This window comes from Balaenoptera ricei, chromosome X (genome assembly GCF_028023285.1).
Source record: "Balaenoptera ricei isolate mBalRic1 chromosome X, mBalRic1.hap2, whole genome shotgun sequence".
NCBI lineage: Eukaryota > Metazoa > Chordata > Mammalia > Artiodactyla > Balaenopteridae > Balaenoptera > Balaenoptera ricei.
This window is the reverse complement of record NC_082660.1, coordinates 7,662,380-7,686,832: the sequence shown is the minus strand read 5'-3', so window position 1 is coordinate 7,686,832 and position 24,453 is coordinate 7,662,380. Positions and strand designations below refer to the sequence as shown.

The 24,453-nt window shown below is 47.0% G+C and overlaps 1 protein-coding gene across 1 annotated transcript in view; it reads right to left on the bottom strand.

Moving 5' to 3' along the window:
* Positions 1-8,285, bottom strand: part of WWC3 (WWC family member 3) — a 131,402-nt gene extending 123,117 nt beyond the window's left edge. Inside the window, exon 1 of the mRNA XM_059911684.1 lies at positions 7,999-8,285. Within this exon, the coding sequence (XP_059767667.1) occupies positions 7,999-8,285 (287 nt within the window). The remainder of the gene's footprint in view (positions 1-7,998) is intronic.
* Between the last annotated feature and the right edge of the window lie 16,168 nt (positions 8,286-24,453).

Here is a 24,453-nt window from a genome sequence, read left to right as displayed (position 1 = left end):
AAAAACCACTAAATAGGGCACTTTAAAATGGCACATTTTATGGTATGTGAAGCATATCTCAATTTTTAAAAACCGGGGTAATTTTCAGGACAAACCCAGTTGACCCGTACACTAGAGGGCGGCCCCACACTGGAGACAGGCACCTTTGCACAGGACGGAGCTCACCTCCTGCGGTGGCTCTCTGGTGTCCTGCCCGAGCTCCAGGCGGCCTGGAAATGTCACACTCACCGGGGCAGTGCCCGATCTCCTGACGGCACTGAGGCTGGCACACAGGAGCCGCTCAGGAGACCTCTGCCTGGCTCGATGTCCCTCCCACTGAACTGCAGGGCTTGTCCCCCAGGGGTTGGCCCAGCCAGCTCCCTTCTTCTTTCCCTCTCCCGCCCTGAACCCCTGGAGCTTTAAGGAAATAAAAAGAGGGCCCTCCAGATGGAAAATGTTGAGGATTTCACAGCTCCACAAGCAACTTTTCAGGATGCCCTTGCCCTGTCTTTCTAGAGCTTCTGAGCAAAGGCAGAGGCCATCCTCTCCCCGGTGGCTCCTTCGTCCACAGAGGGATGGGGATGTCTCTTGGGGGCATCCCAGGCAACCTGATCCCCGTCTCTCTCTCTCTCTCTCTCTCTCTCACACACACACACACACACACACACACACACACACACGTGCGCACACGCGCGCGCGCAGAAGGCCAGGCCAGCTCTCTCTGGGTTACTGCAGAACACTGAAGTGTTAACAGATTCATTTTCTTTTTTCGGCTGTGTTGGGTTTTCGTTGCTGTGCGCGGGCTTTCTCTAGTTGCGGCAAGCAGGGGTTACTCTTCACTGTGGTGCACGGGCTTCTCATTGTGGTGGCTTCTCTTGTTGTGGAGTATGGGCTCTAGGCATGCGGGCTTCAGTAGTTGCACCACGTGGGCTCAGTAGTTGTGGCTCGCAGGCCCTAGAGTGCAGGCTCAGTAGTTGTGGCGCACGGGCTTAGCTGCTCCACTGCATGTGGGATCTTCCCGGACCAGGGCTCGAACCCGTGTCCCCTGCATTGGCAGGCGGATTCTTAACCACTGTGCCACCAAGGAAGTCCCGAGATTCATTTTCTTCTGTTCCACTGCATATACACTTGTATACACTTGACATTCAGTAACTACCCATTGATTGAGAATATTCTACAAATTGAAGAATACATTCATACTACTTTCCCAAAGTTTCATGTACTGGTATTACCATTTGCATGGTTAGTAAATTCAGGGTTTTTCACATAAATATGTTTAACATCCGTTCTCCATGGAAACACAGACAGCAGGTCTCTGTGGTCTTACCCCCTGTTATGGAACATCTTAGTAACCACCAATCTGCTTGAAACAAATTCAGCTCCTAAATGTGCATCACTGCAACCAGGTGGATAGAAGGAGTTCAGCGGGTCTCCATCAGGCCCCCAGAGGACACTTGGCAATGTCTGAAGACACTTTTGGTTGTCATGACTTGGAGGGGTGTGCTACTGGCAGGCACTAGGTAGAGACCAGGGATGCTGCGAAATATGCTACGCTACACAGGACAGCGCGACAATGAAGAATTACCCGCCCCCAAATATGAATAGTACCCGGGCAGAGAAACCCTGCTCTCAAGTAACACCTGCCCAGTTTGGATACCTCTTAGGACACTGCCTGTCAGCAATACAGTAAGTTGAATGACTCCACATGTTTCTCTATGTAACCGACTCACTGAACATACACCATCAACAACAACGGTGGCAAAAACAGTGAAGGCTTATGAGTGGGGTTAATAGGAGGCCTCAGCTTGGCCCCTGGTGAGTCCCAGCTACTCCTAAGGTGTCAGAAAGATTCCTTCAGCACCCTCCCCTCCCCGCTCCTGATTTCACCTGCCTTAATTCAAGCATCAGCTAAGTCCTGTGCACTACTTGTCTCCCTCGCAATTTCTCTGATATAATCCCTGACTTTTCTAGTCCTAGTGCCCCAGATATCTCTAACTCAGGCCCGTCAGCATCTGTGAAAACCTCCGACAATTTCCAACTGTCCTCTCCTCTCAGAATTCCACCCTGTCCGTCACTCATGCTTGGCTAGCTCAACAAATAAGACTTGGTGCCTAACGTGAGTGAAACTCCGAGCTCAATCCACAAGGTGCAGGACTCCTAGGAGTGTGTGAGGAGCCAGCAAGAGAACGGCTATAAAATGCCTGGCGCAGTCCCCCTGAGCACCCAACAAACAGCGGCTAGAGTGGCTGTTATCAACTGCACCAAGCTGACCACATGCTTCCACCGTCTCTGGGAGAACAACACATGGGGTGTATTGGTTTCCTACTGCTGCTGTAACAAACTGCCACAAACCAGGTGGCTTAAAACAACACACGTTTATTACCTCACAGTTCTGGAGGTCAGAAGTCAAAAATCAGTTTCATTCTGCCAAAATCAAGGTGTCAGCAGGGCCGTGTTCCATCTGCAAGCTCTGGAAAAATACACCTCCTTGGCTGTTCCAGCTTCTAGAAACTGCCTGCATTCCTCAGCTCACGGCCACATGACTCCAACATCTGCTTCTGCTGTCACATCTTGTTCTCTGACTCTGACCCTCCTGCTGCCCTCTTGTAAGGATTCTTCTGATGACACTGAGCCCACCCAGATAATCCAGGATGATCACCTCATTTCAAGATTCTTAACTTAATCCCACCTACAAATGCCATTTGTGTTGGAAGGTCACTTATTAACAGGTTTAGGAGACTAGAACATGGACATCTTTGGAGGGCCATTATTCTATCGGGGGTGGGGTGGGGGGAGGTGTCTGTTAAATATCAAACAACGGTGAATACAAGATAAAAGTAACCAGTGGGTATAACACAGTACAAGGGGCACACGGTTACCCAGCCAAGGGAAGGTCAGTTTAGGTAGTGGATTTGGGCTCAACTCCGGAGTCAGACAGACGCCTCCTCGTTGGCTCTGGGAAGTGAGGTTACTAAGTCAACCCCCTTGGCCTCAGCTCCATCACCTGTCCACCTACAACTCCTGCAGCCCTCGTGGGCTTTCAGTGAGAGCATCCACCAAGCGCCTAGAGTGCCTGGCACACGATAAGCACTCCACGTATGTCCTAAGACCCAAGGGATCCCAGCGGGGAGAACAGGAGGCAGGAACAGCACGGTGAGGCCTCAGGGAAGAGGACACGGGCCCGTGTGAGCCCCGTGGAGGCAGGGACCTGTCTGCTGGTGCTCAGCACTGGAGTCCTGAACCCGCAAGCGTGCCTGAGATGCAGAGGCTGTGCAACAGTTACTCAATGAATGAATGGGTGAGCGAATGAACAAATGAACAGAGGCAGTATGCTTAAAACTGAGTAGGGACTGGGCAGTGGGGTGGCGTATGTGACAGAGCACTGCATCAGGGTCAGAAGACTCAGCTCAAGTCCCTGTCCTACTCACAGCCGGTGGGACGCACGCCTTGGCTACAGCCCTCACATACAAGATGAGGAGTTGGAAGGAAGCGGCCCTGGCTCTTCCAAGAACAAAGCTGGAGGATTCAAGCTACGCGTGGTCTTGCCCGAGCCTGACCTGCCTTACACGAAGGCTCGGGGTCAGTCAAACTGAACGGTTCGCTCTCTTATTCCAAACACACCCAGCACTTCCTCTTCCGCAGCACTTTCCTCACATTCCCCCTTCTCATCCCCAGCACTGAGAAAGCACGAGAAACGCTCAACCTAGGAGATGACTGACAAGGATAAAGAACCCCCAGGCTCTAGTGAGCCCTCCTCCTTTTCTCCGAAGCCATCACCACCTGATAATGGTGCCTGGTGACCATCACTGTCTCCATTTTATGTGTCTCCCACCTCCCAGACAAACCTGGTCTCCATCCACCATCCCAGCACACAGGAGGCCAAGAATCTATAACTATTACTTCATTTTACTGGATTTGAATGGGAATAACTGAACTCAGGAAAATTTAGCTCTGCTTTTATTCTATCAGATTAATTTTACTGAATTTACTGGAAAGGCAGCCAATTAGCAAAAGGACCCAGGCTCACCCGGTGACCTTTAATATGTCACTTGACCCAAGGGTTTATGCACTACAACCTACCAGAGGTGAAACACAGTTTCCACTTCCAAAAGCAGAGCGAAAGGGAAGAAAAGGAAACTTAGAGATTTCCAAACATCCGGGAGATATTTTTGGAAATGAATGACTTTTCCATTCGCTCCTCTTAAAAAAAAAAAAAAAAAGAAAGAAAGAAAAGAAAAGAAGGAAAGAAAGAAAGATATTAGACGGAGAACAAACCAAGAAGTGGTTGTTGATCATCTAAATGGAAGAAGATTCTTACAGAAGCCCACTCCTTACAGCCTGAAAAGCAAGACACTCCCCCATGTATACACAGAGACTACCTATAATGTTAAAGAATGAAAAATGGAAAAATCATTATTTGCTTATCAGAAAGTTTATATAATCCCAAAATAGACTCTGCGGGGTAAATATAGTAAACCTCCTATTAATTAACACTGAATAAAGGTTCCAAGAAGGTAGCAATGATGCCATCTGGCCCTGTTATGTGGGGCTCCAACCTGGCAAATTCCGGAACCATGGATTGCTTTCCCCTTAAAGCAACAGCCTGTTCAAAAGACTTTTAATATATCACAGAATTTCTCCACGTGGCGCAGGTCAAACCCCATCTCGTGAACAAATGGATCCCTAAAAGCTTTTGTCATGATATAATCTGGGCCTTCCACCGCCATCCTGATCATTTATACTCTGCTTTGATCTCAAATGTGACATGGTCCACCACTCAAACTGCTCGAGGTTGGCATTTCCAGTAATGTGCAATCCCAACTGAGCTATCGGAAACAGAACGCTAAGTTTCAACAGATCAGTCCACCTATAGGTTAATATCAATACAACCCTGCAAGAAGCAGACATATACATGTCAAAGGCACTGAATTTTTCCAAAAGAGGCAGAAAAGTTCTTCCCATATTATCCACCTAAATGGTAAATACCTTTTTATAAAGTGGCCATTGAACTCTGAGTTGATGTATGTGGAACACATATGTGTCACTAATGTAAACCACACACAACTCACCCACAGAAACTACCAGTCACAAAAATGGTGAATCAACTTTATTTTTAATCTTATTTATTTATTTATTTATTTGGCCGCACCATGCAGCATGTGGGATTCTTAGTTCCCCGACCAGGGATCAAACCTGTGCCCCTTACATTGGGAGCGAGGAGTCTTAACCACTGGACCGCCAGGGAAGTCCCAACTTTATATTTTTTAACAAAGTTTTTGGGTATGATTCCCAGAAAACTAACTACGAAAATTATATGCACAGTACTGATCTGCAGAGATAGTGAATTTAAACCTAAGGTGGGTTCATACTCCAACTAAAGAAATTCTGTTTTGAAAATATTGAGATTTGTTTTTTACACATCTGTAGCCACATCTGTAAAGATGTCTCCTTACGTTTGCAACCTCTTCGTTGTAACTTGAAAAAGAAAGTACAGCTACAATAATTCACCAACACACCCTGAGCTGGCAAGACCCAATGTTGTTAAATACAACATTGAATGGAATTACTATAAAACTCTAGAAGAGTTTGTTTACAAACCTTGGCCCTCGGTGACCTTGCTTACGGCAGCATATTTTATGCTATTAGGTTTAATAAATTATATAGGAAATGATGTTTTCAGTCGGCAACAATTTTCGCCTAACTGACTACATTCATCTATTCCTCCATAATTTCATTTTCTTTAAAAACCTATTTCTTTGCCTCTCCTGACAGTTCTCCATTTGGAAGCTGTTTGGGGAAAGTCCTCATTTTCTGAATACCGTTTTCCAGTCGTGTGAATCAAATGCAACTCAAAAAGGGTTTTAACTGTCAGATGCACATGGAGAAAATGCTGCGTGCTCTGACACACGGTTTTTTCCATATCATAAAAATCAATTACAACTTTAAAGGATAACCGGCCCCCTATAAAAATCGGCAGGGTTCTGTCGTGAAAGAAGAAGAATGACTATTACAGCATTTACACCCTCCGCAGACTCCACTTAAATGTCGGTGGCTCGCTGAGCATTCCATACATATTTCGGGCAAGGTATTATGGGAGCTGAAGTGCAAGCTGTCCCCTGCTGAATTTTCACTCACTATGAAAACAATGTCTCATAAAAGTGTACACGCTTTTACTTTACAAAAAAATGTAAAATGTCCACTTTCGTTCACTCCACCGACAATTTTAGCATTAGAAACAGGGCTTTTTAAAAACCTGTAACGTAAGTGATGTATAAAATGTCATTCAATAACACCGACTTCTGGAAAGAGGAACATAGGAAATGTGTATGAAATACATGGAAAGGAAGATTCTACAAGCTGTCTTCTGTGGGGTCTGCTCACCTATGGCCTGGGTTGTACCATTAAAATGGAAATTCTTACATTTATACGTTTCATCATGAACCCACACTCCAATGTAACCACAACTGTTTTATATTACCCTCATAAAATGAGTCTTTGCCTTTTCTAAGCAAAACAGTATTTTTTAATTGGTTCATTTTCCAGTTGTTTGGAATTTTAACAGACATACAGCATAAAAGGGCACCACATTCCAAGCAGTTCTACCAACTCCAGAACCATCCAAGGCTTGATCAGACAGCTGTGGCTCTAGCCTTTGGTTAAAATTATCATATGATCTCACCTGATTTTCAAAATAACTAAGCATCTTTTTAAGCCAATAAACTGTGCTATAATCTCTCTAAGTTTCTGAGTCCAGAAGCTTGCCATGTTCAAAGAGAATGTTAGGGAACCATGATCCTTTTGCCTTCCTTTGTTTTTCCCTATCTGAACCCAGAGAAATCTTCAAACAATAATTTAGCAGCTTCCCTCCCCAAAGGTTTATTTTCAAACGCCAGTGCCATGCAGCGCTGCCTTTCCAGTGCAGGTAGGAGGAAGCAGGAGCCTGTCACCACGCTGGGCCTTTTCAAGTCTCAAAATCACTGGGAAGCTTGCAGTATTTCCTTTCTGGCACTCAGGCCCAGTGTGGAGAGAAGTTGCTCCAGATAGGACAAGATATCAGATAATCACTGTAATCCCTTGGTTTCAACAGAATTCCAACTCCACAAAAAAATGCCTCTCCCCAAAAGCAGCTGAACCAACTGAAACCAACAGACAATCGAACAAAAAGTTAACGAAGAAGTCATTACATGAACTTAATTAATCGTAATCTGGTGGTGCTTTTAGAAGCATCCGTTTTTCACTCCGTAGGATTTATTTACGTGAATAATAAGACAATTTAACGCTCTGCTCGGATCTTGCACAAAAAGGAAACCTAAAATTCAACTCTTGTTTTCCCTTTATTCCAAAAGCATATGGGTCTAATCATAGCCCATTCTGACCGCAGTACACAGGCTTTTTCAATCAGAATTTTAACTCAACTTTTAAGGCGCTAAAGAGCAGCCATCACAAGTTTGATGGTTACTCCAAAGAATCGGGAATCCCTGAAGTGTCCCATCTGGCACAGCCTTCGAATGGAAACTAGGCTCAGCCCGCCAGACAAGGAACCCACACCACGAGGCTGGGGCGCACGTTTGTGCTCCAAGATGACAGCTCATCTGGCCACCGCGAGGTCGGGGGCGCCTGTAGGGCCACGGCCAGGGGGCGGTGGGCCGCGGAGGCCCGACAGGGATGGGCGAGACCGCGGAGGAAAAAGGAAGAGAGGGCCATCCGTCAGCCCCTGGAGAGGAAATTCCAGGCGCCCAGCTCCCAGGCGTCGGTCAGCGGGTGACGTGAGGGAACCAAGGAAGAGTGTCCGCCCCGCGGTGGAGGCCGGGGATTCCGCACTCCTGGGGCTCGAGGCCGGGAGAGGGGGCGCCTCGATCCTCGGCCAGGAGTCCGGGGATGGGGGCGCCCGGATCCTCGCCGGGCGCGGAGGGCTCACGATCTTCGCCCACACCCGGAGGCCTCCCGGGTCCTCGATCCTCTCCCTGGGCCCAAGGTATGGGGCGCCCTAATCCTGGCCGGGGCCCGCGCCCCCCTTACCGGTCGCGAGGGTCGATCCACGACGTCTGGCGCGTGTTGTGGTCGATGTAGAAGACGCGGCCGTCGTAGTCGCGCGCCTCCTCCCAGCCGGCGGGCAGCGGCAGCTCGGCGCTCTCCCGGGCCCGCGGGGGTGGCGGCGCGGAGGGCGCGGGGGGCGCGGGGGCCGCGGCGGGGGGCGCGGGCGGCGGCGGCGGCTCCCGCGGGGGCTGCGCGGGCTGAGGCGGCTCCCGCGGGGCCTCGCGCGGCTGTCCCCGCCGCCGCCGCCGGCCGCCGCTCAGCCATGGCATGACGGCGCGGGCCCCGCCGCCGCCCGGCCGCCCCACGCGCGCCGCCTCCTCCGCCAGCACTAAGGCCCGGCGTCCGGGGCGCGGGGGCGGCCGCGGGGAGCCGCCCGCCGCGCCCGGTGCATCCTCCGCCCGGTGCCCGCGCACCGGCGCCCGCCTGCCGCCCGCCGCCCGCCCGGCCCTGCGCGCTGCCGCCCGCGCCGCCTGGGTCACTCGAGTCGCCGCCGCTCGTGGAGTCACGGCCCCAGAGCTGCCGCAGCCGCTACCGGCTGCCCCTCAGTTCCCGCGGCGCGCCCGGCCATCTTCGTTCCTCGGCGCCGCCCGGTAGGGGCGGGGCTACGCAGGCCCCGCCCCGCCTGTGGCCCCGCCCCTCCCCATCCCCTCGGCGGCTCCTCCCCCGCTTGCTGCAAGCCCTTCAATCTCCCTTGGCTGCTCCGCCTCCAATCTCTCCTGGGGGCTCCTCGGCTCTTGGCTCCTCTGCCCCCCAGCCCCCACCCCCGCCCGCTGCTTCTACTCCTCCTCCCCAGCCGGCTGCTCCTACCCCCCCAGCCCCGCTCAGTGTTCTTCCGTCTTCCCCTCCTGCTCCGCGCGCTCCTCCCTCTTCTCTCCAGCTCCACCACCTCCTTGGGCCTCGCCGGGAAACCGCACGGGAGCCAGGATGGGCGCCGCCGCGTCCGTCCGCCCCCGGGCCACCGCGGAGAGGAAGGAGGGCCGGGAGGACGGCGCCCCACCCGGGCTGCAGGCGCGGCCTGCCGGGGGCTGACTCTTGGGGCCCAAACAATTCCCGGGGGAGAGGGCGGTCACCTCACTGCACCCATTCTCAGGCCTTGAATGTCTGGGGTCCTCCTCTCTGCCCACTTGGTGGGGGAGGGGAGCTGCGCCCTGGGTCTCCCGAATACTCAGGATGGTCCTGCGAGGGTGGGTAAGCCCCCGGAAGAGAGGCCGAGGGAGCTCCGTAGCTGGAGGAGGAACCCGAGGCCGGTCCTCTTGGGTGGGACCTGGAGGACACACCTGGAAGTGGGGAGCTGGGCAGGTGGGCACTTCTCATCCCTGCCAGGAGAGCCCCAGCAGGGCTGGTCCGAAGTCCCCACTCTGGGCCAGGGCCCCTGACCTGCCCTGAGCTCTTGCATCTTCCAGTCTGGAGGATCCAGTAGTGTGAGTGGAGACCCAAGTAGGCCACTGCTTGGGCGGAAGCCAGGTCAGCTCCTAAAACATGAAACCTCTATGGTAATTGGTAGTTATGTTCTACTCACATCTCATAGCTGGAGAAACTGAAGTCCAAAGATGGGGCTCTCTCTTGCTCCAAATCCCCCAGCTACTACTTAGTGCTCCAGATCCCTGGCCACAAGACTTAATGCCAGGAAATGCAGGAAAGTATCAGGGAGGTTTTAAAACACTGTTACAGTGATACAAAAAGATCTAATAAAAACCCTAACAGCAATCCATATCTAGCTACATAGGGGAAGAGACTAGAGGAAAACCTCCCCAAATGCTCACAGCAGTTTGCATTCCTTCAGTGGGATGATTTTTTTTTTAATTATCATATTTACTGTCTAAATTGTTTGTAAAAGGGTTATATTACTTTTATAAGGGGAAAAGTTGTTTTAAAAAAGAATGTGGGGCTTCCCTGGTGGTGCAGTGGTTGAGAATCTGCCTGCCAATGCAGGGGACACGGGTTCGAGCCCTGGTCTGGGAAGATCCCACATGCCACGGAGCAACTGGGCCCGTGAGCCACAATTACTGGGCCTGTGCATCTGGAGCCTGTGCTCCGCAACAAGAGAGGCCGCGACAGTGAGAGGCCCGTGCACCGCGATGAAGAGTGGTCCCCGCTTGCCACAGCTAGAGAAAAGCCCTTGCACAGAAACGAAGACCCAACACAACCAAAAAATGATAATAATAATAATAAATAAATAAATAAAATTTATTAAAAAAAAAAAAAAAAGAATGTGAAGGCATGGAGACTGTAATTGGGACATGTCCGAGGGAGGCCTTTCCTCCTCTTCTCCCACCACAACACAGAAACTTCCTTGCTCCCCAAGAATCTGCCCCCACCCGAACATCATATGCCGGAAATTCCACCACTGGAGTCCTTTTCGTTACACATGCACAGTTATTAAATGTCCAAGGGAAAGGGATGGAGCGTATCAAAAAAGCAAATACTTTGTGATCTTGCATGTTCCAGAGAATGCCCAAATGCTGAGTGTCCCTACCCTGACGTCTTCCCTTCTGATCGGCATGCTTTATTACCAAGGAGGCTGCCACTGCCTTGTCCCTCTCCCCCTGCCCACGCTGCAGTCACCTTACCACCCGACATGGCTGGGCTGAAGCTGCAGTCCCGCCCTCCCTGCCAGGCATCGTGTCAGTTCAGAATTTCACAGATCTGGGCGCTATCACTAAAAATTATCCTGAATGGGGCTGGAGTGCATTGGAGTGACGCCAACCTCAACAGAGAGAGAGAACACCCACACACATCAAAGGACTCATAGAAGGAAAGGCAAGATGAAAAAGTATCAGATAAAGAGTAAGGGGTGGGGGAAGCTACACCCCATGAGGAGCTAAGAGGCAAGTGTTGATGGGCCTTTCCCTGAGCATGAGATCTTCTTCTGGACTCCTCAGACTGGCTGCAGACCTACCACATGCAGGCACTGGGCTGGGCGTTGGGATGCTGCAGAGAACAGGAAAGAGTCTGTGCACCCCCAGCCCCCAAGTCGGGGACTAAACCAAGAATAGGCATTTAGGACTGTGGCTTGTCTACAAACCAAGCCAGGGTGCCAGTTCAGACTGGGAACTCAGGGGAGGCCTTGTGAGACCGAAAGGAAGATGGCTTGGATGAGGAAGCTGAGGCACCGGTCCTTAGATTCTCGAGTCCTGAGCCCTTGCCCCTTGGCACGTGTAGCCGCAGTCACCAAATACTTGCTGATTTCCTAGCAGATATGTCCGGTGCCTCACCCAGATCTCCGTGGCTGGGGCGCACACCCTTCTCAGAGGATTACCCTTGGAGGACAGATGTCTGAGAGGTGACGCTCCCCCCGCCCCCTGCCCCGGGACTGCTTCTGCAGTATGACAGACCAGGCCCCTTGCCTTGGTGGGACAAAGTGTAGTGCACCTCACCCTCCAAAGCCCCCCATGGGCTACCATGGCTTTGCTAGCTCCTTTCCTCTCTAGCCTGCCTCCCCTACCCGCATCCATCACTTGCATGAGAACTACCCCTCCTTGGGCGCTGCTTCTAGACAGCCTGACCCCAGAGAGTCTGCTGTGCTTATTCTTCCAAGCACTTAGCAAATATAAACCATTTGACCATCGTGACAACATCTACAGATAGTCCGAATTTCATTTGCACATTAACAGAGGAGAATTGGGAAGAAATGTCACACGGTGTGCCAGTGGAGACAGATGGAAGCCCCTCACTGAAAAGGCTTTATCCACAGGCCCACCCACGGCCCCTGGACCTCTCTGAGTCAGAGAAGCGAAGCAGACCGGCCGCATTTGTCTTCCTAAAATGAGCCAACAAAAGGAAGAGACCAGAACTTGGGATGACCGAGGCCTCCATCTTCCCTTGTAACGTTTGCCCCAGGCAGAAACTGACGGTCCGTAAAGACCTGTGCTGGGCATTGGGATGGTAGAGAAGTTGGTAGCGGGGGTGAGGGGACTCTTGCCTCCCCAGCTTTGCCATATATTGGGAAGTTTTGTGTGCGTGTGTTAATTGTTAGGGAGAATAAGGCCTGTCTTTCTCACAGTCAAGTGGGGCTTTCCATGTTGGACTGAAAAACACAAGCATACACAAAACACTGCAGGGAGAGGAGGCTTTTGTCTGAGCCGAAGGCACAATTATGCATTCTTTATTGGCTCCATATTCATACCACAGCCTTGCCAACAACGAAAGTACAAACATTGTAGCGACCTCTCCTCCCACCAAGATTTCTGATGGAAAAACGGCTCAGGAAAAATCCACTTAGGCCCTGGGTACCGGAGATGCAAATATTCATACTTGTTCTCCTTGCAGACCCTCTGGGGAATCCCCTTGCCCAAACTGTTAAAATGCCCTCAGGTGGAGCTTGCAGAATATTTTCTTTAAAATGCTTCTTAAGGAGTAAATCCAACACACTCCTTGCATGCCAGGCAAGCATGCCCAGAGTTTGAAGATTTTTACTCAGATTCCGCCTTCTCTTCCCAAAGGATAACCTTGAGTTATCAAGGAAGGTACAAAATTGCCTCTATCCACATTCAATACTTGGGAAGCTTCTGGAAAAGGGAGCACCAGCAGGGCTGCAATCGTCATGTCGAAAATGAGAGAAATAAATACTGCTGGAGAAGTCTTGCCTGCTTGTATAAACAATCGTGTGTTCCAGGAAGTGACACAGTGGGTAATTCTACACAATGTGCTAAGAGGAAAACGGAAATGGGCCAGAGTGGGTCTGAAGAAGAAATGGCTCATTGTTTGGCATTCTTTAAATGCTGGAATAGTTACTCAATTATGTGCGCTTCCCATATATTTAAATAATGCAAATCCACAAGCTGTAGAGAAGATCAGCTGGAGTTCTGGCTAATTCCTGTCTTGCCGGTTTAGGGACTGCAGAGGCACAGAGCAATGCCGAGATCCCTAACCCGAGACCTCTCCCCAGGCTCAGGAACTAAAAGCGGGCGGGTGGGGCTATTCCCTGAGGTTTTTTTTTTCCTGACTTTAAGTCTTCAACTTTAGACACTTATTTGACTTGGGATCGGAAACGCCCTTGTTTGGATTTTGAGTGTGGACGGGGAGCCTGGGAACACTTTTCTCAAATGGGACTTCCTTGACTTGGGTAGATTTGTGCAGTTTTGACATGAGCTTTTTCTCACGTCCTGATCTTCCATTCCAAAGAGATGCAGAGTATTCTGAAAGAGTCAGCTGTGTGAATAAACCAGGCCGTCTGTTTGGTCATTTTAGTGCTTTATTCTGCTGTGTGTTGGCTTCTCCGCGCACAGCGATGCCCTTGGCGTTGGTTCATGGCTGTCATGTTGTAGGCGGACTCGGCATTTGTACCTGGGTTATTAAACTTCAGTTTTAAGAAAAAAAAAAGTAAGACCAATTTCTCTCCCAAACTTAGAATATTTGCTGTCACCCACTTGCTTCCTCTCCAGGTCTCCCCTCCCAAAACTATATTTTTACTTCTCCTTCCCAACCCTTGGGTTGTGTTGCACAAAATGGTAACGAGCCAAATGGAAATGTATTCCAGGCAAACCATAATTTTCAGAAGACACAGCTGCCCTGAGCCGGCATATTACACGATGCTTCCTCCTGGCTGGGTTCTCTCCTGTTTAGGATTATGACTCTGGTCCCCTGTGGATTTGGAAAAACAGATTCTTCAACTGCAGACCTCTGCTTTATGAGCCAAGCAGACCAGCTTGGAAGTCTCAGGCTTACAGAAACAAGAAGGCAGGTTTATCCGACACAGAAATGAGCAGTCTCTGGGTTATTAACAGTTTTTTTTTTTTCATTTGATGACACCAGTATTATAAATTAGTCTCTTTTGTAGCATGAACGGAACAGTTTTGGAACACAGGCAACGTCATTAGATCCTGAAACAACAACCCTGAGATGTTTGTTATATATCAGTGCTTTTCAACGGGGGGCGACTGTGGCCCCCAGGGGACATTTGGCAACATCTGGAGACGTTTGCTACGGGCGTCCAGTGAGTAGAAGTCAGGGTTGTCGCTCAACACCCTACAGGGCCCAGGACAGCCCCACAACAGAGAATTATCCATCCCAAATGTCAGTGCTGATGTAGAGAAGCCCTGTAATACACGTGTAATTGATGGTAACATTTGTTCTACCTAGGCTTTTAGTGGGGAAATCAAGGCCCAGGCAATGTAAGTAACTAGGCCAATGTGATCTGGCCACTGCTAAAAAGCATCAGCCCTGAGATCAAAGCTCAGCTATCCCATCTGACCTCTGTATTAGTCAGGTTTCTCCAGAGAAAGAGAACCAATAGGATACATCTATCGAGATTCATTATGAGGAATTTGCTCATGTGATTATGGAGGCTGAGTAAGGAAAAGTTGAGTTAGCAAACTGGAAACCCAGGAGAGCCAATGATATGCTTTCAGTCCAAGGCCAGCAGGCTGGAGACCCCAGAAGAGCTGATGTTTCACTTCAGGTCCAAAGGCAGGAAAAAGCGGATGACCCAGCGCAATCAGGCAGGCAGGAGGAGTTCCCCCTTACTTACTGACTCACAGGAGAGTCAATCTTTTTGTTTTACTCCGGCGTTTGACGGGTTGGATGAGACCCACCCACATCTGCTTTCCTCAATCTACTGATTCAAGTGTTCCTCTCATCCAGAAGCACCCACACCAACACACCCAGAATATTTGACCAAATATCTGGGCACCCTGTGGTGCAGTCAGGTGGACACGTAAATTCCCCATTACACCTCCTGACTTGATAGCCAGTTGCTCTGTGTTTCTACAACTCTTTACGTCCACAGAGTGATTCATGGGCCGGCAGCACCAGCATCGCGGGGGAACTCATCCAAATGGCCAGCCCGGACCCATTGGTTTGTGAAGCGCTATGTTACACACATGGAAGGGGATGGTGCGGGGGTGCGGGCATCTAAAAAAACCGATTTTACTGTATTGATTCAGAGAGCCATCCGGTTAGTGTTTCCATTACTCAACTCCATAATCAATAGGGCTTTACTTATCATTTAAGAGGTGCCAAGCGCTACTCAGCTCTGCATGAGAAGCATATTTAACAGTCTGGATTTGTTTGTCATTCAACTTTAGGCCATGTCTCCACGAAGTTCAGCCTGGCTTACCTGGCACAGAAGTAGAAATGGGCAAAAAGCCAGCCCCGAGCCTACCATGGTGTCAGCAATGTTTGATTTTTGCCTGTTTCCTCTGCCTCTCCCCTGCCTGGTGTCCCCACCCAGGACTGGCTACACAGTTTGCTGTCTACATTTTGCAGTGCCAAATGAAAAGGCGAGAGCCTTCTCAGGCTGCTTCCACAAAACACGCCAAACAGAGTGGCTTATAAACAACAGACATTCATTTCTCACAGTTCTGGAGGCTGGGAAGTCCATGATCAGGGTGCCAGCATGATCCGGTGCGTCTTCATATGGTGGACGGGTTTAGGGAGCTCTGTGAGGTCTCTTTGAAAAGGACATTGATCACATTCGTGAAGCTCCATCATCATGACCTAAGCACCTCCCAAAGGCTCCACCTCCAATACCATCACCTGGGGGCTAGGACTTCAGTACATGAACTTGGGGGGCACACCAACATTCAGACCACAGCAGACCCCTTGTTTAAAAAAATATTAATAATTTCAAGATGGTGATGGTAGACAATTAAAACAAGCACAAGCCCTTCGGAACACAGGGCCCTGTCCATACCTTTGACTTTTAGTCATTGTGTCCTTTGAACATTCCAAAGGGACAGCAATTTTCAGCAACAGCACAGAAGATCATTTTGGGGAAAGAGGCCCTGTCCCAGCAAATCAAACCACTTGTTTCCCAGGACTTCTCTGCCAGCCCAGCTACCTCCCCAAGGTCAGCATGATACTGCTGGCAGGAAGAACGTCCCCTGCTCCTATGCCCAGGGCTCCCTGGTGTTGAGGGTTGAATTATGTCCCCCCCAAAATATGTTCAAGTACCTATCCCTAGTACCTGAGAATGTGACCTTATTTGGAAATAGGGTCATTGCAGATATAATTAGCTAAATTACGATGAAGTCATACTGACGTAGGGTGGACCCATAACCCAATATGACTGGTGTCCTTAGAAGAAGAGAAAAGACAGACACACAGGAAGAAGGCCATGTTATGGAGGCAGAGACTGGAGTGATATGTCTAGAAGCCAGCGAATGGCAGAGATTGGCAGCAACACCAGGAGCTGTGAGAAAGGCCTGGAACAGATCCTTCCCTAAAGCCTTTATGTATTTTTTTTTTTAATAAATTTATTTATTTATTTATTTTTGGCTGTGTTGGGTCTTTGTTGCTGCGCGCGGGCTTTCTCTAGTTGCGGCGAGCGGGGGCTACTCTTTGTTGCGGTGCGCGGGCTTCTCATTGCGGTGGCTTCTCTTGTTGCGGAGCACAGGCTCTAGGCGCACGTTCTTCAGTAGTTGTGGCACGTGGGCTCAGTAGTTGTGGCTCGCGGGCTCTAGAGCGCAGGCTCAGTAGTTGTGGCGCACGGGCTTAGTTGCTCCGCAGTATGTGGGATCTTCCGGACTAGGGCTCGAACCTGTGTCCCCTGCATTGGCAGGCGGATTCCTAACCACTGTACCACCAGGGAAGTCCCATTCTCTAAAGCCTTTAAAGGGAGCATGGCCCTGCTGACACCTTGATTTCAGAATTGTAGCCTCCAGAACCGTGAGAGAATAAATTTCTATTGTTTTAAGCCACCCAGTCTGTGGTACTTTGCTTACCGCGGCCCTGGGAAACTAATACTCCTGGAAACTTGTCCCTAGGCTCTTGCTTTTGCTTCAGGGAAGACTGAAATCTATAGAAGTGTCCTGATCAGTGCCAAGAAATCCCAGAAAACAGAAGCCTTCCATGACCACCTCCAGAAATCCCACCAAACCCAGGAGCCCCAGGTATGACACGCTTGACTCCGTAAACAGTAATAGCTGACATCCAACGTAGACCAGAAGTATCCAGTTTTACCATGTGCTGCACAACGTTCCGATTTACCTTGGACCACTGGGTATCCAACCTGTAGATGAGGGTAATGTCTCTTTATGGAAACATTTCAGCTAATCCCAAAGAAGCAGTGATGGAATCAGAATTAGAGTGAAGACCCCTCCCCCATGCATTGACTGGATCCTGGCGCTGAGCTTCAACGGTTGCTAAGATGAGAAAAAGATCAGACTTGATGTGCTTCCTCAGAAAAACACACCACCTGTGACGTAGTCTTGTCAAAAAGTCAAACCTGTATCGAGGGATCAAAGCCTGTAGATCTGGTTACCTGCTTCCAGGAAATACAGACATCAGAGGAATAGTTAACATCTCGGGAATGCTATCAGCAAAATCCCAGCTGATACCCAACAAATGACCTTGTTTCTTTCAGAAATAAACTCTGAGGGGGGGAAAAAGGAGAGATGGAAAGGGAGCCTGTAGATGAAAAAAAAGATTAAAGAGACATAGGAACTAGCAGCACGGTGTGGGCTGTATTTGAATCCTGATTCATACAACTGGAAAAACACATCTGTGATATTTATGAGACAACTGGAAATGTAAACACTCCCTGGTAGTTGATGATATTAAGGGATTATTTCTTAAAATTTAGGTTGGATAATGGTATTCCAGTTATTTTTTTAAAATAGGGCATATATTTTAGAAACACATTTGGAAATAATTATGGGAAATGTGATCTACATATAAGATTTGTTTAAAAATAACATGGGTGATGGAGAGTGGGAATGAGTAGATTTGAGACAAGGTCATTATAAATTGATAATTGTTGAAGCTGGTGATGGGTCATGGGGGTCATTATAAAACCTCTACAATTCATATATGCTTAAAAATGTCCATAATAAAAAATTTTGAAAATTCCATTGGAACGCCATAAAAACAGCTGAGTGGATAGAATCTGAATTTTGGGTGTTACGTATATTGGTTTTCTATAGCTGCTGTAACAAATTACCACAAACATGGTGACTTGAAAGTACAGAAATTCATTAGAAATCGAAAATGAGTCTCATTATGATAAAATTAATGTGTTGGCAGGGCTGCATTCCTTCTGGAGGATCTAGTGGAGATTCTGCATCCTTACCTTTCCCAGTATCTAGAGGCTGCCTGAATTCCTTGGCTCATGGCCCCTTCCAGCAATCATGTCCCTCCTCTGCCTCAGCTTACATCTTACCTCTCCTTCCCTGACTCTGACCCCCTGCTTCCCTCATATGAGGACCCTTTTGATTACATTGGGCTCACCTGGATAATACAGAACAATCTTCCCACCTCAAGATCCTTAATTTAATCACATCTGCAAAGTTCCATTTGCCATGTAAAGTAACATATGTCACGTAAGGAAACACAGCTTTTGGGGATTAGGACATGTCTGGACATCTTTTGGCGGGGGGGATTATTCTGCCTACCAGGTATCTCAGATCGACATTTACCAACATTTTTTTTGTTCAAAACAGAGACATCCTGTTATGATTTCTGCATACTTCAACAGGGGTGATTTTGCCTCCTGGAGACATTTGGCAGTATCTGGAGACATTTAAAAAATGTTTTACTTTATTGGAGTACAGTTGATTTACAATGTTGTGTTAATTTCTGTTGTACAGCAAAGTGATTAGAATATATATATATATATATATATATATATATATATATATATATATACATTCTTTTTCAGGCAATATCTGGAGACATTTTTGATTGTCAAGACTGGGGTTAAGGTCGGGGAGGGTGGGAGGGGGAGGAGGCGGTGCTACTGGAATCTATCTAGTGGGTAGAGACCATGTATTGTAGGCTGCTAAACCTCATACAAAGCAGAGGACAAGAGATGTACCAAGCCCCACGTGTTACTAGTACCGAGGCTGAGCAGCCCTGGGCAAGGAGCGACAGAAGGAAAAGAGCATGTTATATTCTCCACAAGGTATCTGCGAAGAGCAAGAAATTAAGTGTTTCTTGAATGAATAAACAATTAGCTTGCTAGTAAGATACATTACACCTTCTCATCAATAAGACGACCTCAAATTCGGTGACCACAGCTGAGTCACCGAATTATATCCCAAAGTGAATATAATTCGGAATATCAAAAAAAGTATGTGTTCCTGCTGAAATCACAAGAAGACAGACACCAAAGACCTGATGTGCCTCTAGGGAAGAAAACACCACCAACCTCTGAGACAATTTTGCCCTAAAATCCAAACCCGATCTGATCAAAGCCTCTGGAAAGATTCCATGGATTCCAAAGATCTTATTTGCAGATAAAAGGGTATTTACATATCTTAGGATTCCTCTAGTGCAAAGGTCTTTAGAGCTAGAGAGAAAAGTACATATTTTGAGAACCACGGACCTGCAAAATCCAATCAAGGATAAAGCTGCCAGTCCTACGAATGTCCATGGGGTACATGGAGGACTCAGTAATGTGTACAGCTTAAAATTAAGGGTCAGGGTCTTGAGAGCACCTCCCGTGAAGTATAGCATCCTGGACATAACAATCATTTATAGGCTTCCAGTGTCCCATTAGGGTCACTGACAAGAATCTAGCTAGGGGCCAGCCCAAATCGTGGGAACGTATGCAGGCTCAGTCATGGGATGGTAATCACTATCTGTAATGGAATGAATCTCTCAGCTCCAGGAGGATTTGGGAAAAGTACAGAAACTTTTAAGAGAATCAAAATATAGGATTCGTATTTGGGGTAAAGAAGGAATCTCTGCGTATTTGGTATTTCATGCATTTGTAAAGTTTCAAAGAATTTCTGAGTTTTGGAAACCACTGTAAAATATATAATTGGGTAATTCATCTAAACGTGATTTTAGTTGAAAACTGATTTTATATAGTATTGGAATATTTGAAAAGAACTTAAATTTTACTATATTTGTAAGTTTAATTTATTAGAGTTTAAGGATATTTGCATACCTGGGAATGTATTTGTTAAGTGAGACAATTGAAGTGATTAAAAAGGGAACTGGGTGTAATGTGTTAAGGGTTTTAAATGTACTTTAAAATTCATGAAGGTGTTTAATTATCTGAGTTTGCAAGTGGGATCAAATATTTTCCAAAGTCCTCTTAAAATTGGTTGCTATTATTTGCTAGACTTAAAAATAAATTTTAAAAAAGAAAAATCAATTTTCTAGGCTGAACTTAAAAGGTTAAGGAAAAGCTACAATGAGATATCACCTCACACCTGTCAGAATGGTTATCACCAAAAAGAACACAAATAACAAATGCTGGGGAGGGTGTGCAGAAAAGGGAACCCTCTCACACTGTTGGTAGGAATGTAAATCGGTGCAGCCACTGTGGAAAACAGTATGGAGGTTTCTCAAAAAACTAAAAATAAAACTACCACATGACCCCTCAATTCCACTGCTAGGCATATATCCCCCAAAAACCATAAACACTAATTCTAAAAGATACATGTCCCCCAGTGCTATAGCAGCATTATTTACAATTGTCAAGATATGGAAGGGACTTCCCTGGTGGTTCAGTGGTAAAGAATTCACCTTCCGATGCAGGGGAAGTGGGTTCGATCCCTGGTCAGGGAACTAGGATACCACATGCCACGGGGCAACTAAGCCCACGTGCCACAACTACAGCGCCTCAACTAGAGTAGAGAAAACCCTCACGCCACAACTAGAGAGAAGCCCGCACGGTGCAACGAAAGATCCCACATGCCTCAACGAAGATCCCACGTGCCGCAACTAAGATCCAGCGCAACCAAAAAAAAAAAAAAAAAAAAGATATGGAAGCAACCTAAGTGTCCATCAACAGATGAATGAATAAAGAAGATGAGGTAAATATATACAATGGAATACTACTCAGTCATAAAAAGGAACAAAATAATGCCATTTGCAGCAACATGGATGGACTGGGAAGTTATTATGCTAAGTGAAAAAAGTCAGAGAAAGACAAACACTGTGTGATATCGCTTATATGTGGAATCTAAAAAATACAACAAACTAGTGACTATAACAAAAAAGAAGCAGACTCACAGATATAGAGAACAAACTACTAGTTGCCAAGGGGGGTGGGAAGGTGGGAAGGGCAATATAGGGGTAGGGGATTAAGAGGTAGAAACTATTATGTATACAATAAGCTACAAGGGGGAGTTCCCTGGTGGCCTAGTGGTTAGGACGCCGGGCTTTCACTGCCGTGGCCCAAGTTCAATCCCTGGTCGGGGAACTGAGATCCCACAAGCTGTGGGACGCCGCCAAGAAAAATAAATAAGCTACAAGGATATATTGCACAGTGTGGGGAATATAGCCAATATTTTATAATAAGTATAAATGGAGTATAACCTTTAAAAACTGTGACTCACTGCATTGCACACCTGTAACTTATATAATATTGTACAGCAACTACACTTTAATAAAAAATGTTAGAAAAAAAGTTAAGGGAAAAGTAGGCATTTGAACTTATAACTTAAATAAGTTGACTATCAGATTTGTAAACTGAGTAGATCTTTTTTTGTGCACACACAAACACACACACACACACACCCCATTTTTGAGGGCTATAATCACTTCTGAAGGGCTGTACAATGTCCAAATTACTGTGCTTACATTAAAAAAAATCACAAGTCCATCTTTGCAACCCTGTGCCAATAATATGAGCAAATACCAATATTGTTTACCAAATAAATTCCACCCAAACTCAGAAACCTTGCTCAGCCCTCCAGAGCCTGCGTAGAGCTGATAAGGTCTGATATGATTCAAAATGCATTCCTCCTAAGATGCTTGTTTCCGTGTTTTTTTTTTACATATTCTGAATCTAATTTTCTGCCTTTGTCATGTTCTCATCCATTTATGGATTTGCATGCGTGTGTGTGATTGGTTGTCATCTGAATAAATTATTTCATTCCTAACCAACTAATTTATGTTCCTTATAAAGGGCCAGCTTAACTCTATGCCAGTTTAACTAGGGAGTGTTGATGGAGGGTCCAAATAACCCTGTTTGCAGCCGGTATGTGCTTTGGATGGTACTGAGCTCTGATTGGTTGAATTCTCCTGTGGTCTAATCGTGCCCCACCACAGTGAGAGTCACACTCTGTGGTCCACCATCTGGCCTCATTCGGACCTCCGCACGTTCACGTTTAGGAAGCATTGGTCTACACAAGAATTCAGGTAACAGTAATCACTGTTGCAGTGATATGGTGCTGTTTGAGTTTCATGCTCAGCAGACGACATAGTTCCATTTATTTCTTTTAAATGAAAAGATGACAAGTTGCAATTCAGTTAACTCTGTAAATTGTCTCTACAAATTATTAAATTACGTGTGTATATTGAGTCCTCACAAATGGCACTTGGGTGACTGGAACATGAACATGTCACATTAATAGCTGGACAGAAGTCTCCCATGATATGGAAAGGGGTGGGGGTGTATCTGCTATAATCCGTTGAGGCCCTAGCACCCCGGAAGCTCCAGGAAGTGTGGTGAGCTCCAGCCAACTCAGCTACTATCACCCTAGATAAAGTGCTGGGTAGATTAATGAAGGTCACAAATGCATTTCTGTTCCTCACATCAAGAAGGGAGTCCATTTCCCCTCTTCTTTTTAAAAAAATTTTTAGCTTATTTATCTTGCTTTTTATTATGACATCGTCGCATACATGCAATATTTCCCCTCTTCTAGAATGAGCACACCCGTGGCTTTCTTTGACTGATATAATATGGTAGAAGTGAAGTTCTGGGACTTCCATCCCCAGGCTTAAGAGAACAGGTGCTTCCACTTTCTTGCTCTTAGGAGTCAGCCGCCATGTAAGAAGTCTGATGACTCTGAGCCCGCCATGCTATCAGGCAGCCCAGGAGAAGCATGTGGAAAGGAGCATTGAGGAGCCAGACTCTGGGAGGTAAGGCTTCTTGCACCATCCATCCCAGACAGCTGCGCAGCCCCGTGCATGACTGCGGCCCATGCCACGTGCAGCCAAAGAATCCCCTCGCTGAGTCCTGCCTGACCCACAGAATCATGAGCAAACAATAAAATATTGTTGTTTAAGCCATTCATCTTGAAGGTGATTTGTCACATAGCAATAAATATTTGTGACAAATGCACGGACCTGTCTAACAGCCGCTTACCTCCTATTCATCACAGAATAGGTCTGCCAACCTAAGAGGAGTTCCTCCCCCTAAAGCAGGGGAAGAAAGGTAATGAGGAAAGCAACGAAAACTGAGCTATAGAAGAAGAGCTAAGAAACAGAAAATGAGAAAATACCGAAGACATGTTGGCCTGCTCTGATGTAACTCTATGTTCCCAGATGTGGCCAAGCAGTGCCCACCCCCATCACTCTTTTTTTCTTTCTAAAATTTGTGTTGAAGCATAACTTATTGACTGGTAAGTGCACAGATCGTAAGTGTAAACCTCCATGAATTTTTACAAACCAAACTCATGCATCTAACTGGCAGCCAGATCAGCACTTGAGATGCCCCCTCCTGGCCTTTTCCAGTTACTACACTGACCCTCTTCGGGTTACCACTCTCCCGACTTCTCCCGTTTCTCAACGTTCTATCAGGAACATGCATACTACATGTAATCTTTTGTTTCTGGCTTCTTGTTCTCACACGGGTCAGCAAACCTTTTCTGTGCGTATTTGAGGCACTGCAAGCCATAGATCTCTGTCACAACTACTCTCTGCCATTGCAACTTGAAAGCAACCATAGATAACATGTAAATGAATGGATCTAGTTGTGTACCAATAAAATACTGTCTTTATTGATACTGAAATTTGAATTTCATAGAATTTTCATATGTCACACTATTTTATTCTTCTATGGATTCTTTTCTAACCTGTTAAAAATGTAAAAAATACTGTTTTTACGCTATATGTTTAGTCTAAGTAGACGGTTTTTTTTTTTTTTTTTTAAGTTCCCAAATGTTGATGAGGGTGCAGGAAAACAGGAATTCTCAGGGAATGTAAAGTGGTGCATTCTTTGAGGTTGCCAGTGGGGCATTATATATCAAATACTTTAAAAACGTTCATATTCTTTGACCATTTCTAGGCATTTATCCAAAGAAAATAACCAGAGATGTGCATGAAGATTAATGGGCAAAGATATTCCTCATAGCGTTATTTATAATACTGAAAAATTGGAAGCAGACTCCAACTTTCAGTTCTGGCAATTGGGCGGATTGACGTAATGCATCCCATGCTCCTCATATTTCTACAAATACACAGACTGCTGTATAAAATATGATACAAATATTAAATACACCGACTAGCTAGAGAGAAGCATCACTTTCCTGGGTCAGAATGGAAATGTATGCCAATATAGACCCTCACCATTAGGAGCTGGGGTTTTAATACCAGCACAGAAATAAAAGACATGACATTGACCCACCAAGACAGGAAGCTGGAATTGAGACCCCTGCATAAAGCTGGAACAAGAACTTCCTGCCTCCTTCATGAAAGGGAGGACTAGGGAAACGTCTCATCCTCCCAAAAGTGGTAGTGAGGAAGTTTGTCTCTTGTGGGCACTCCAAGGGAGGGGGTGGGACGTTTTAAAAATATTAAGTCTTCCAATCCATGAAGGTG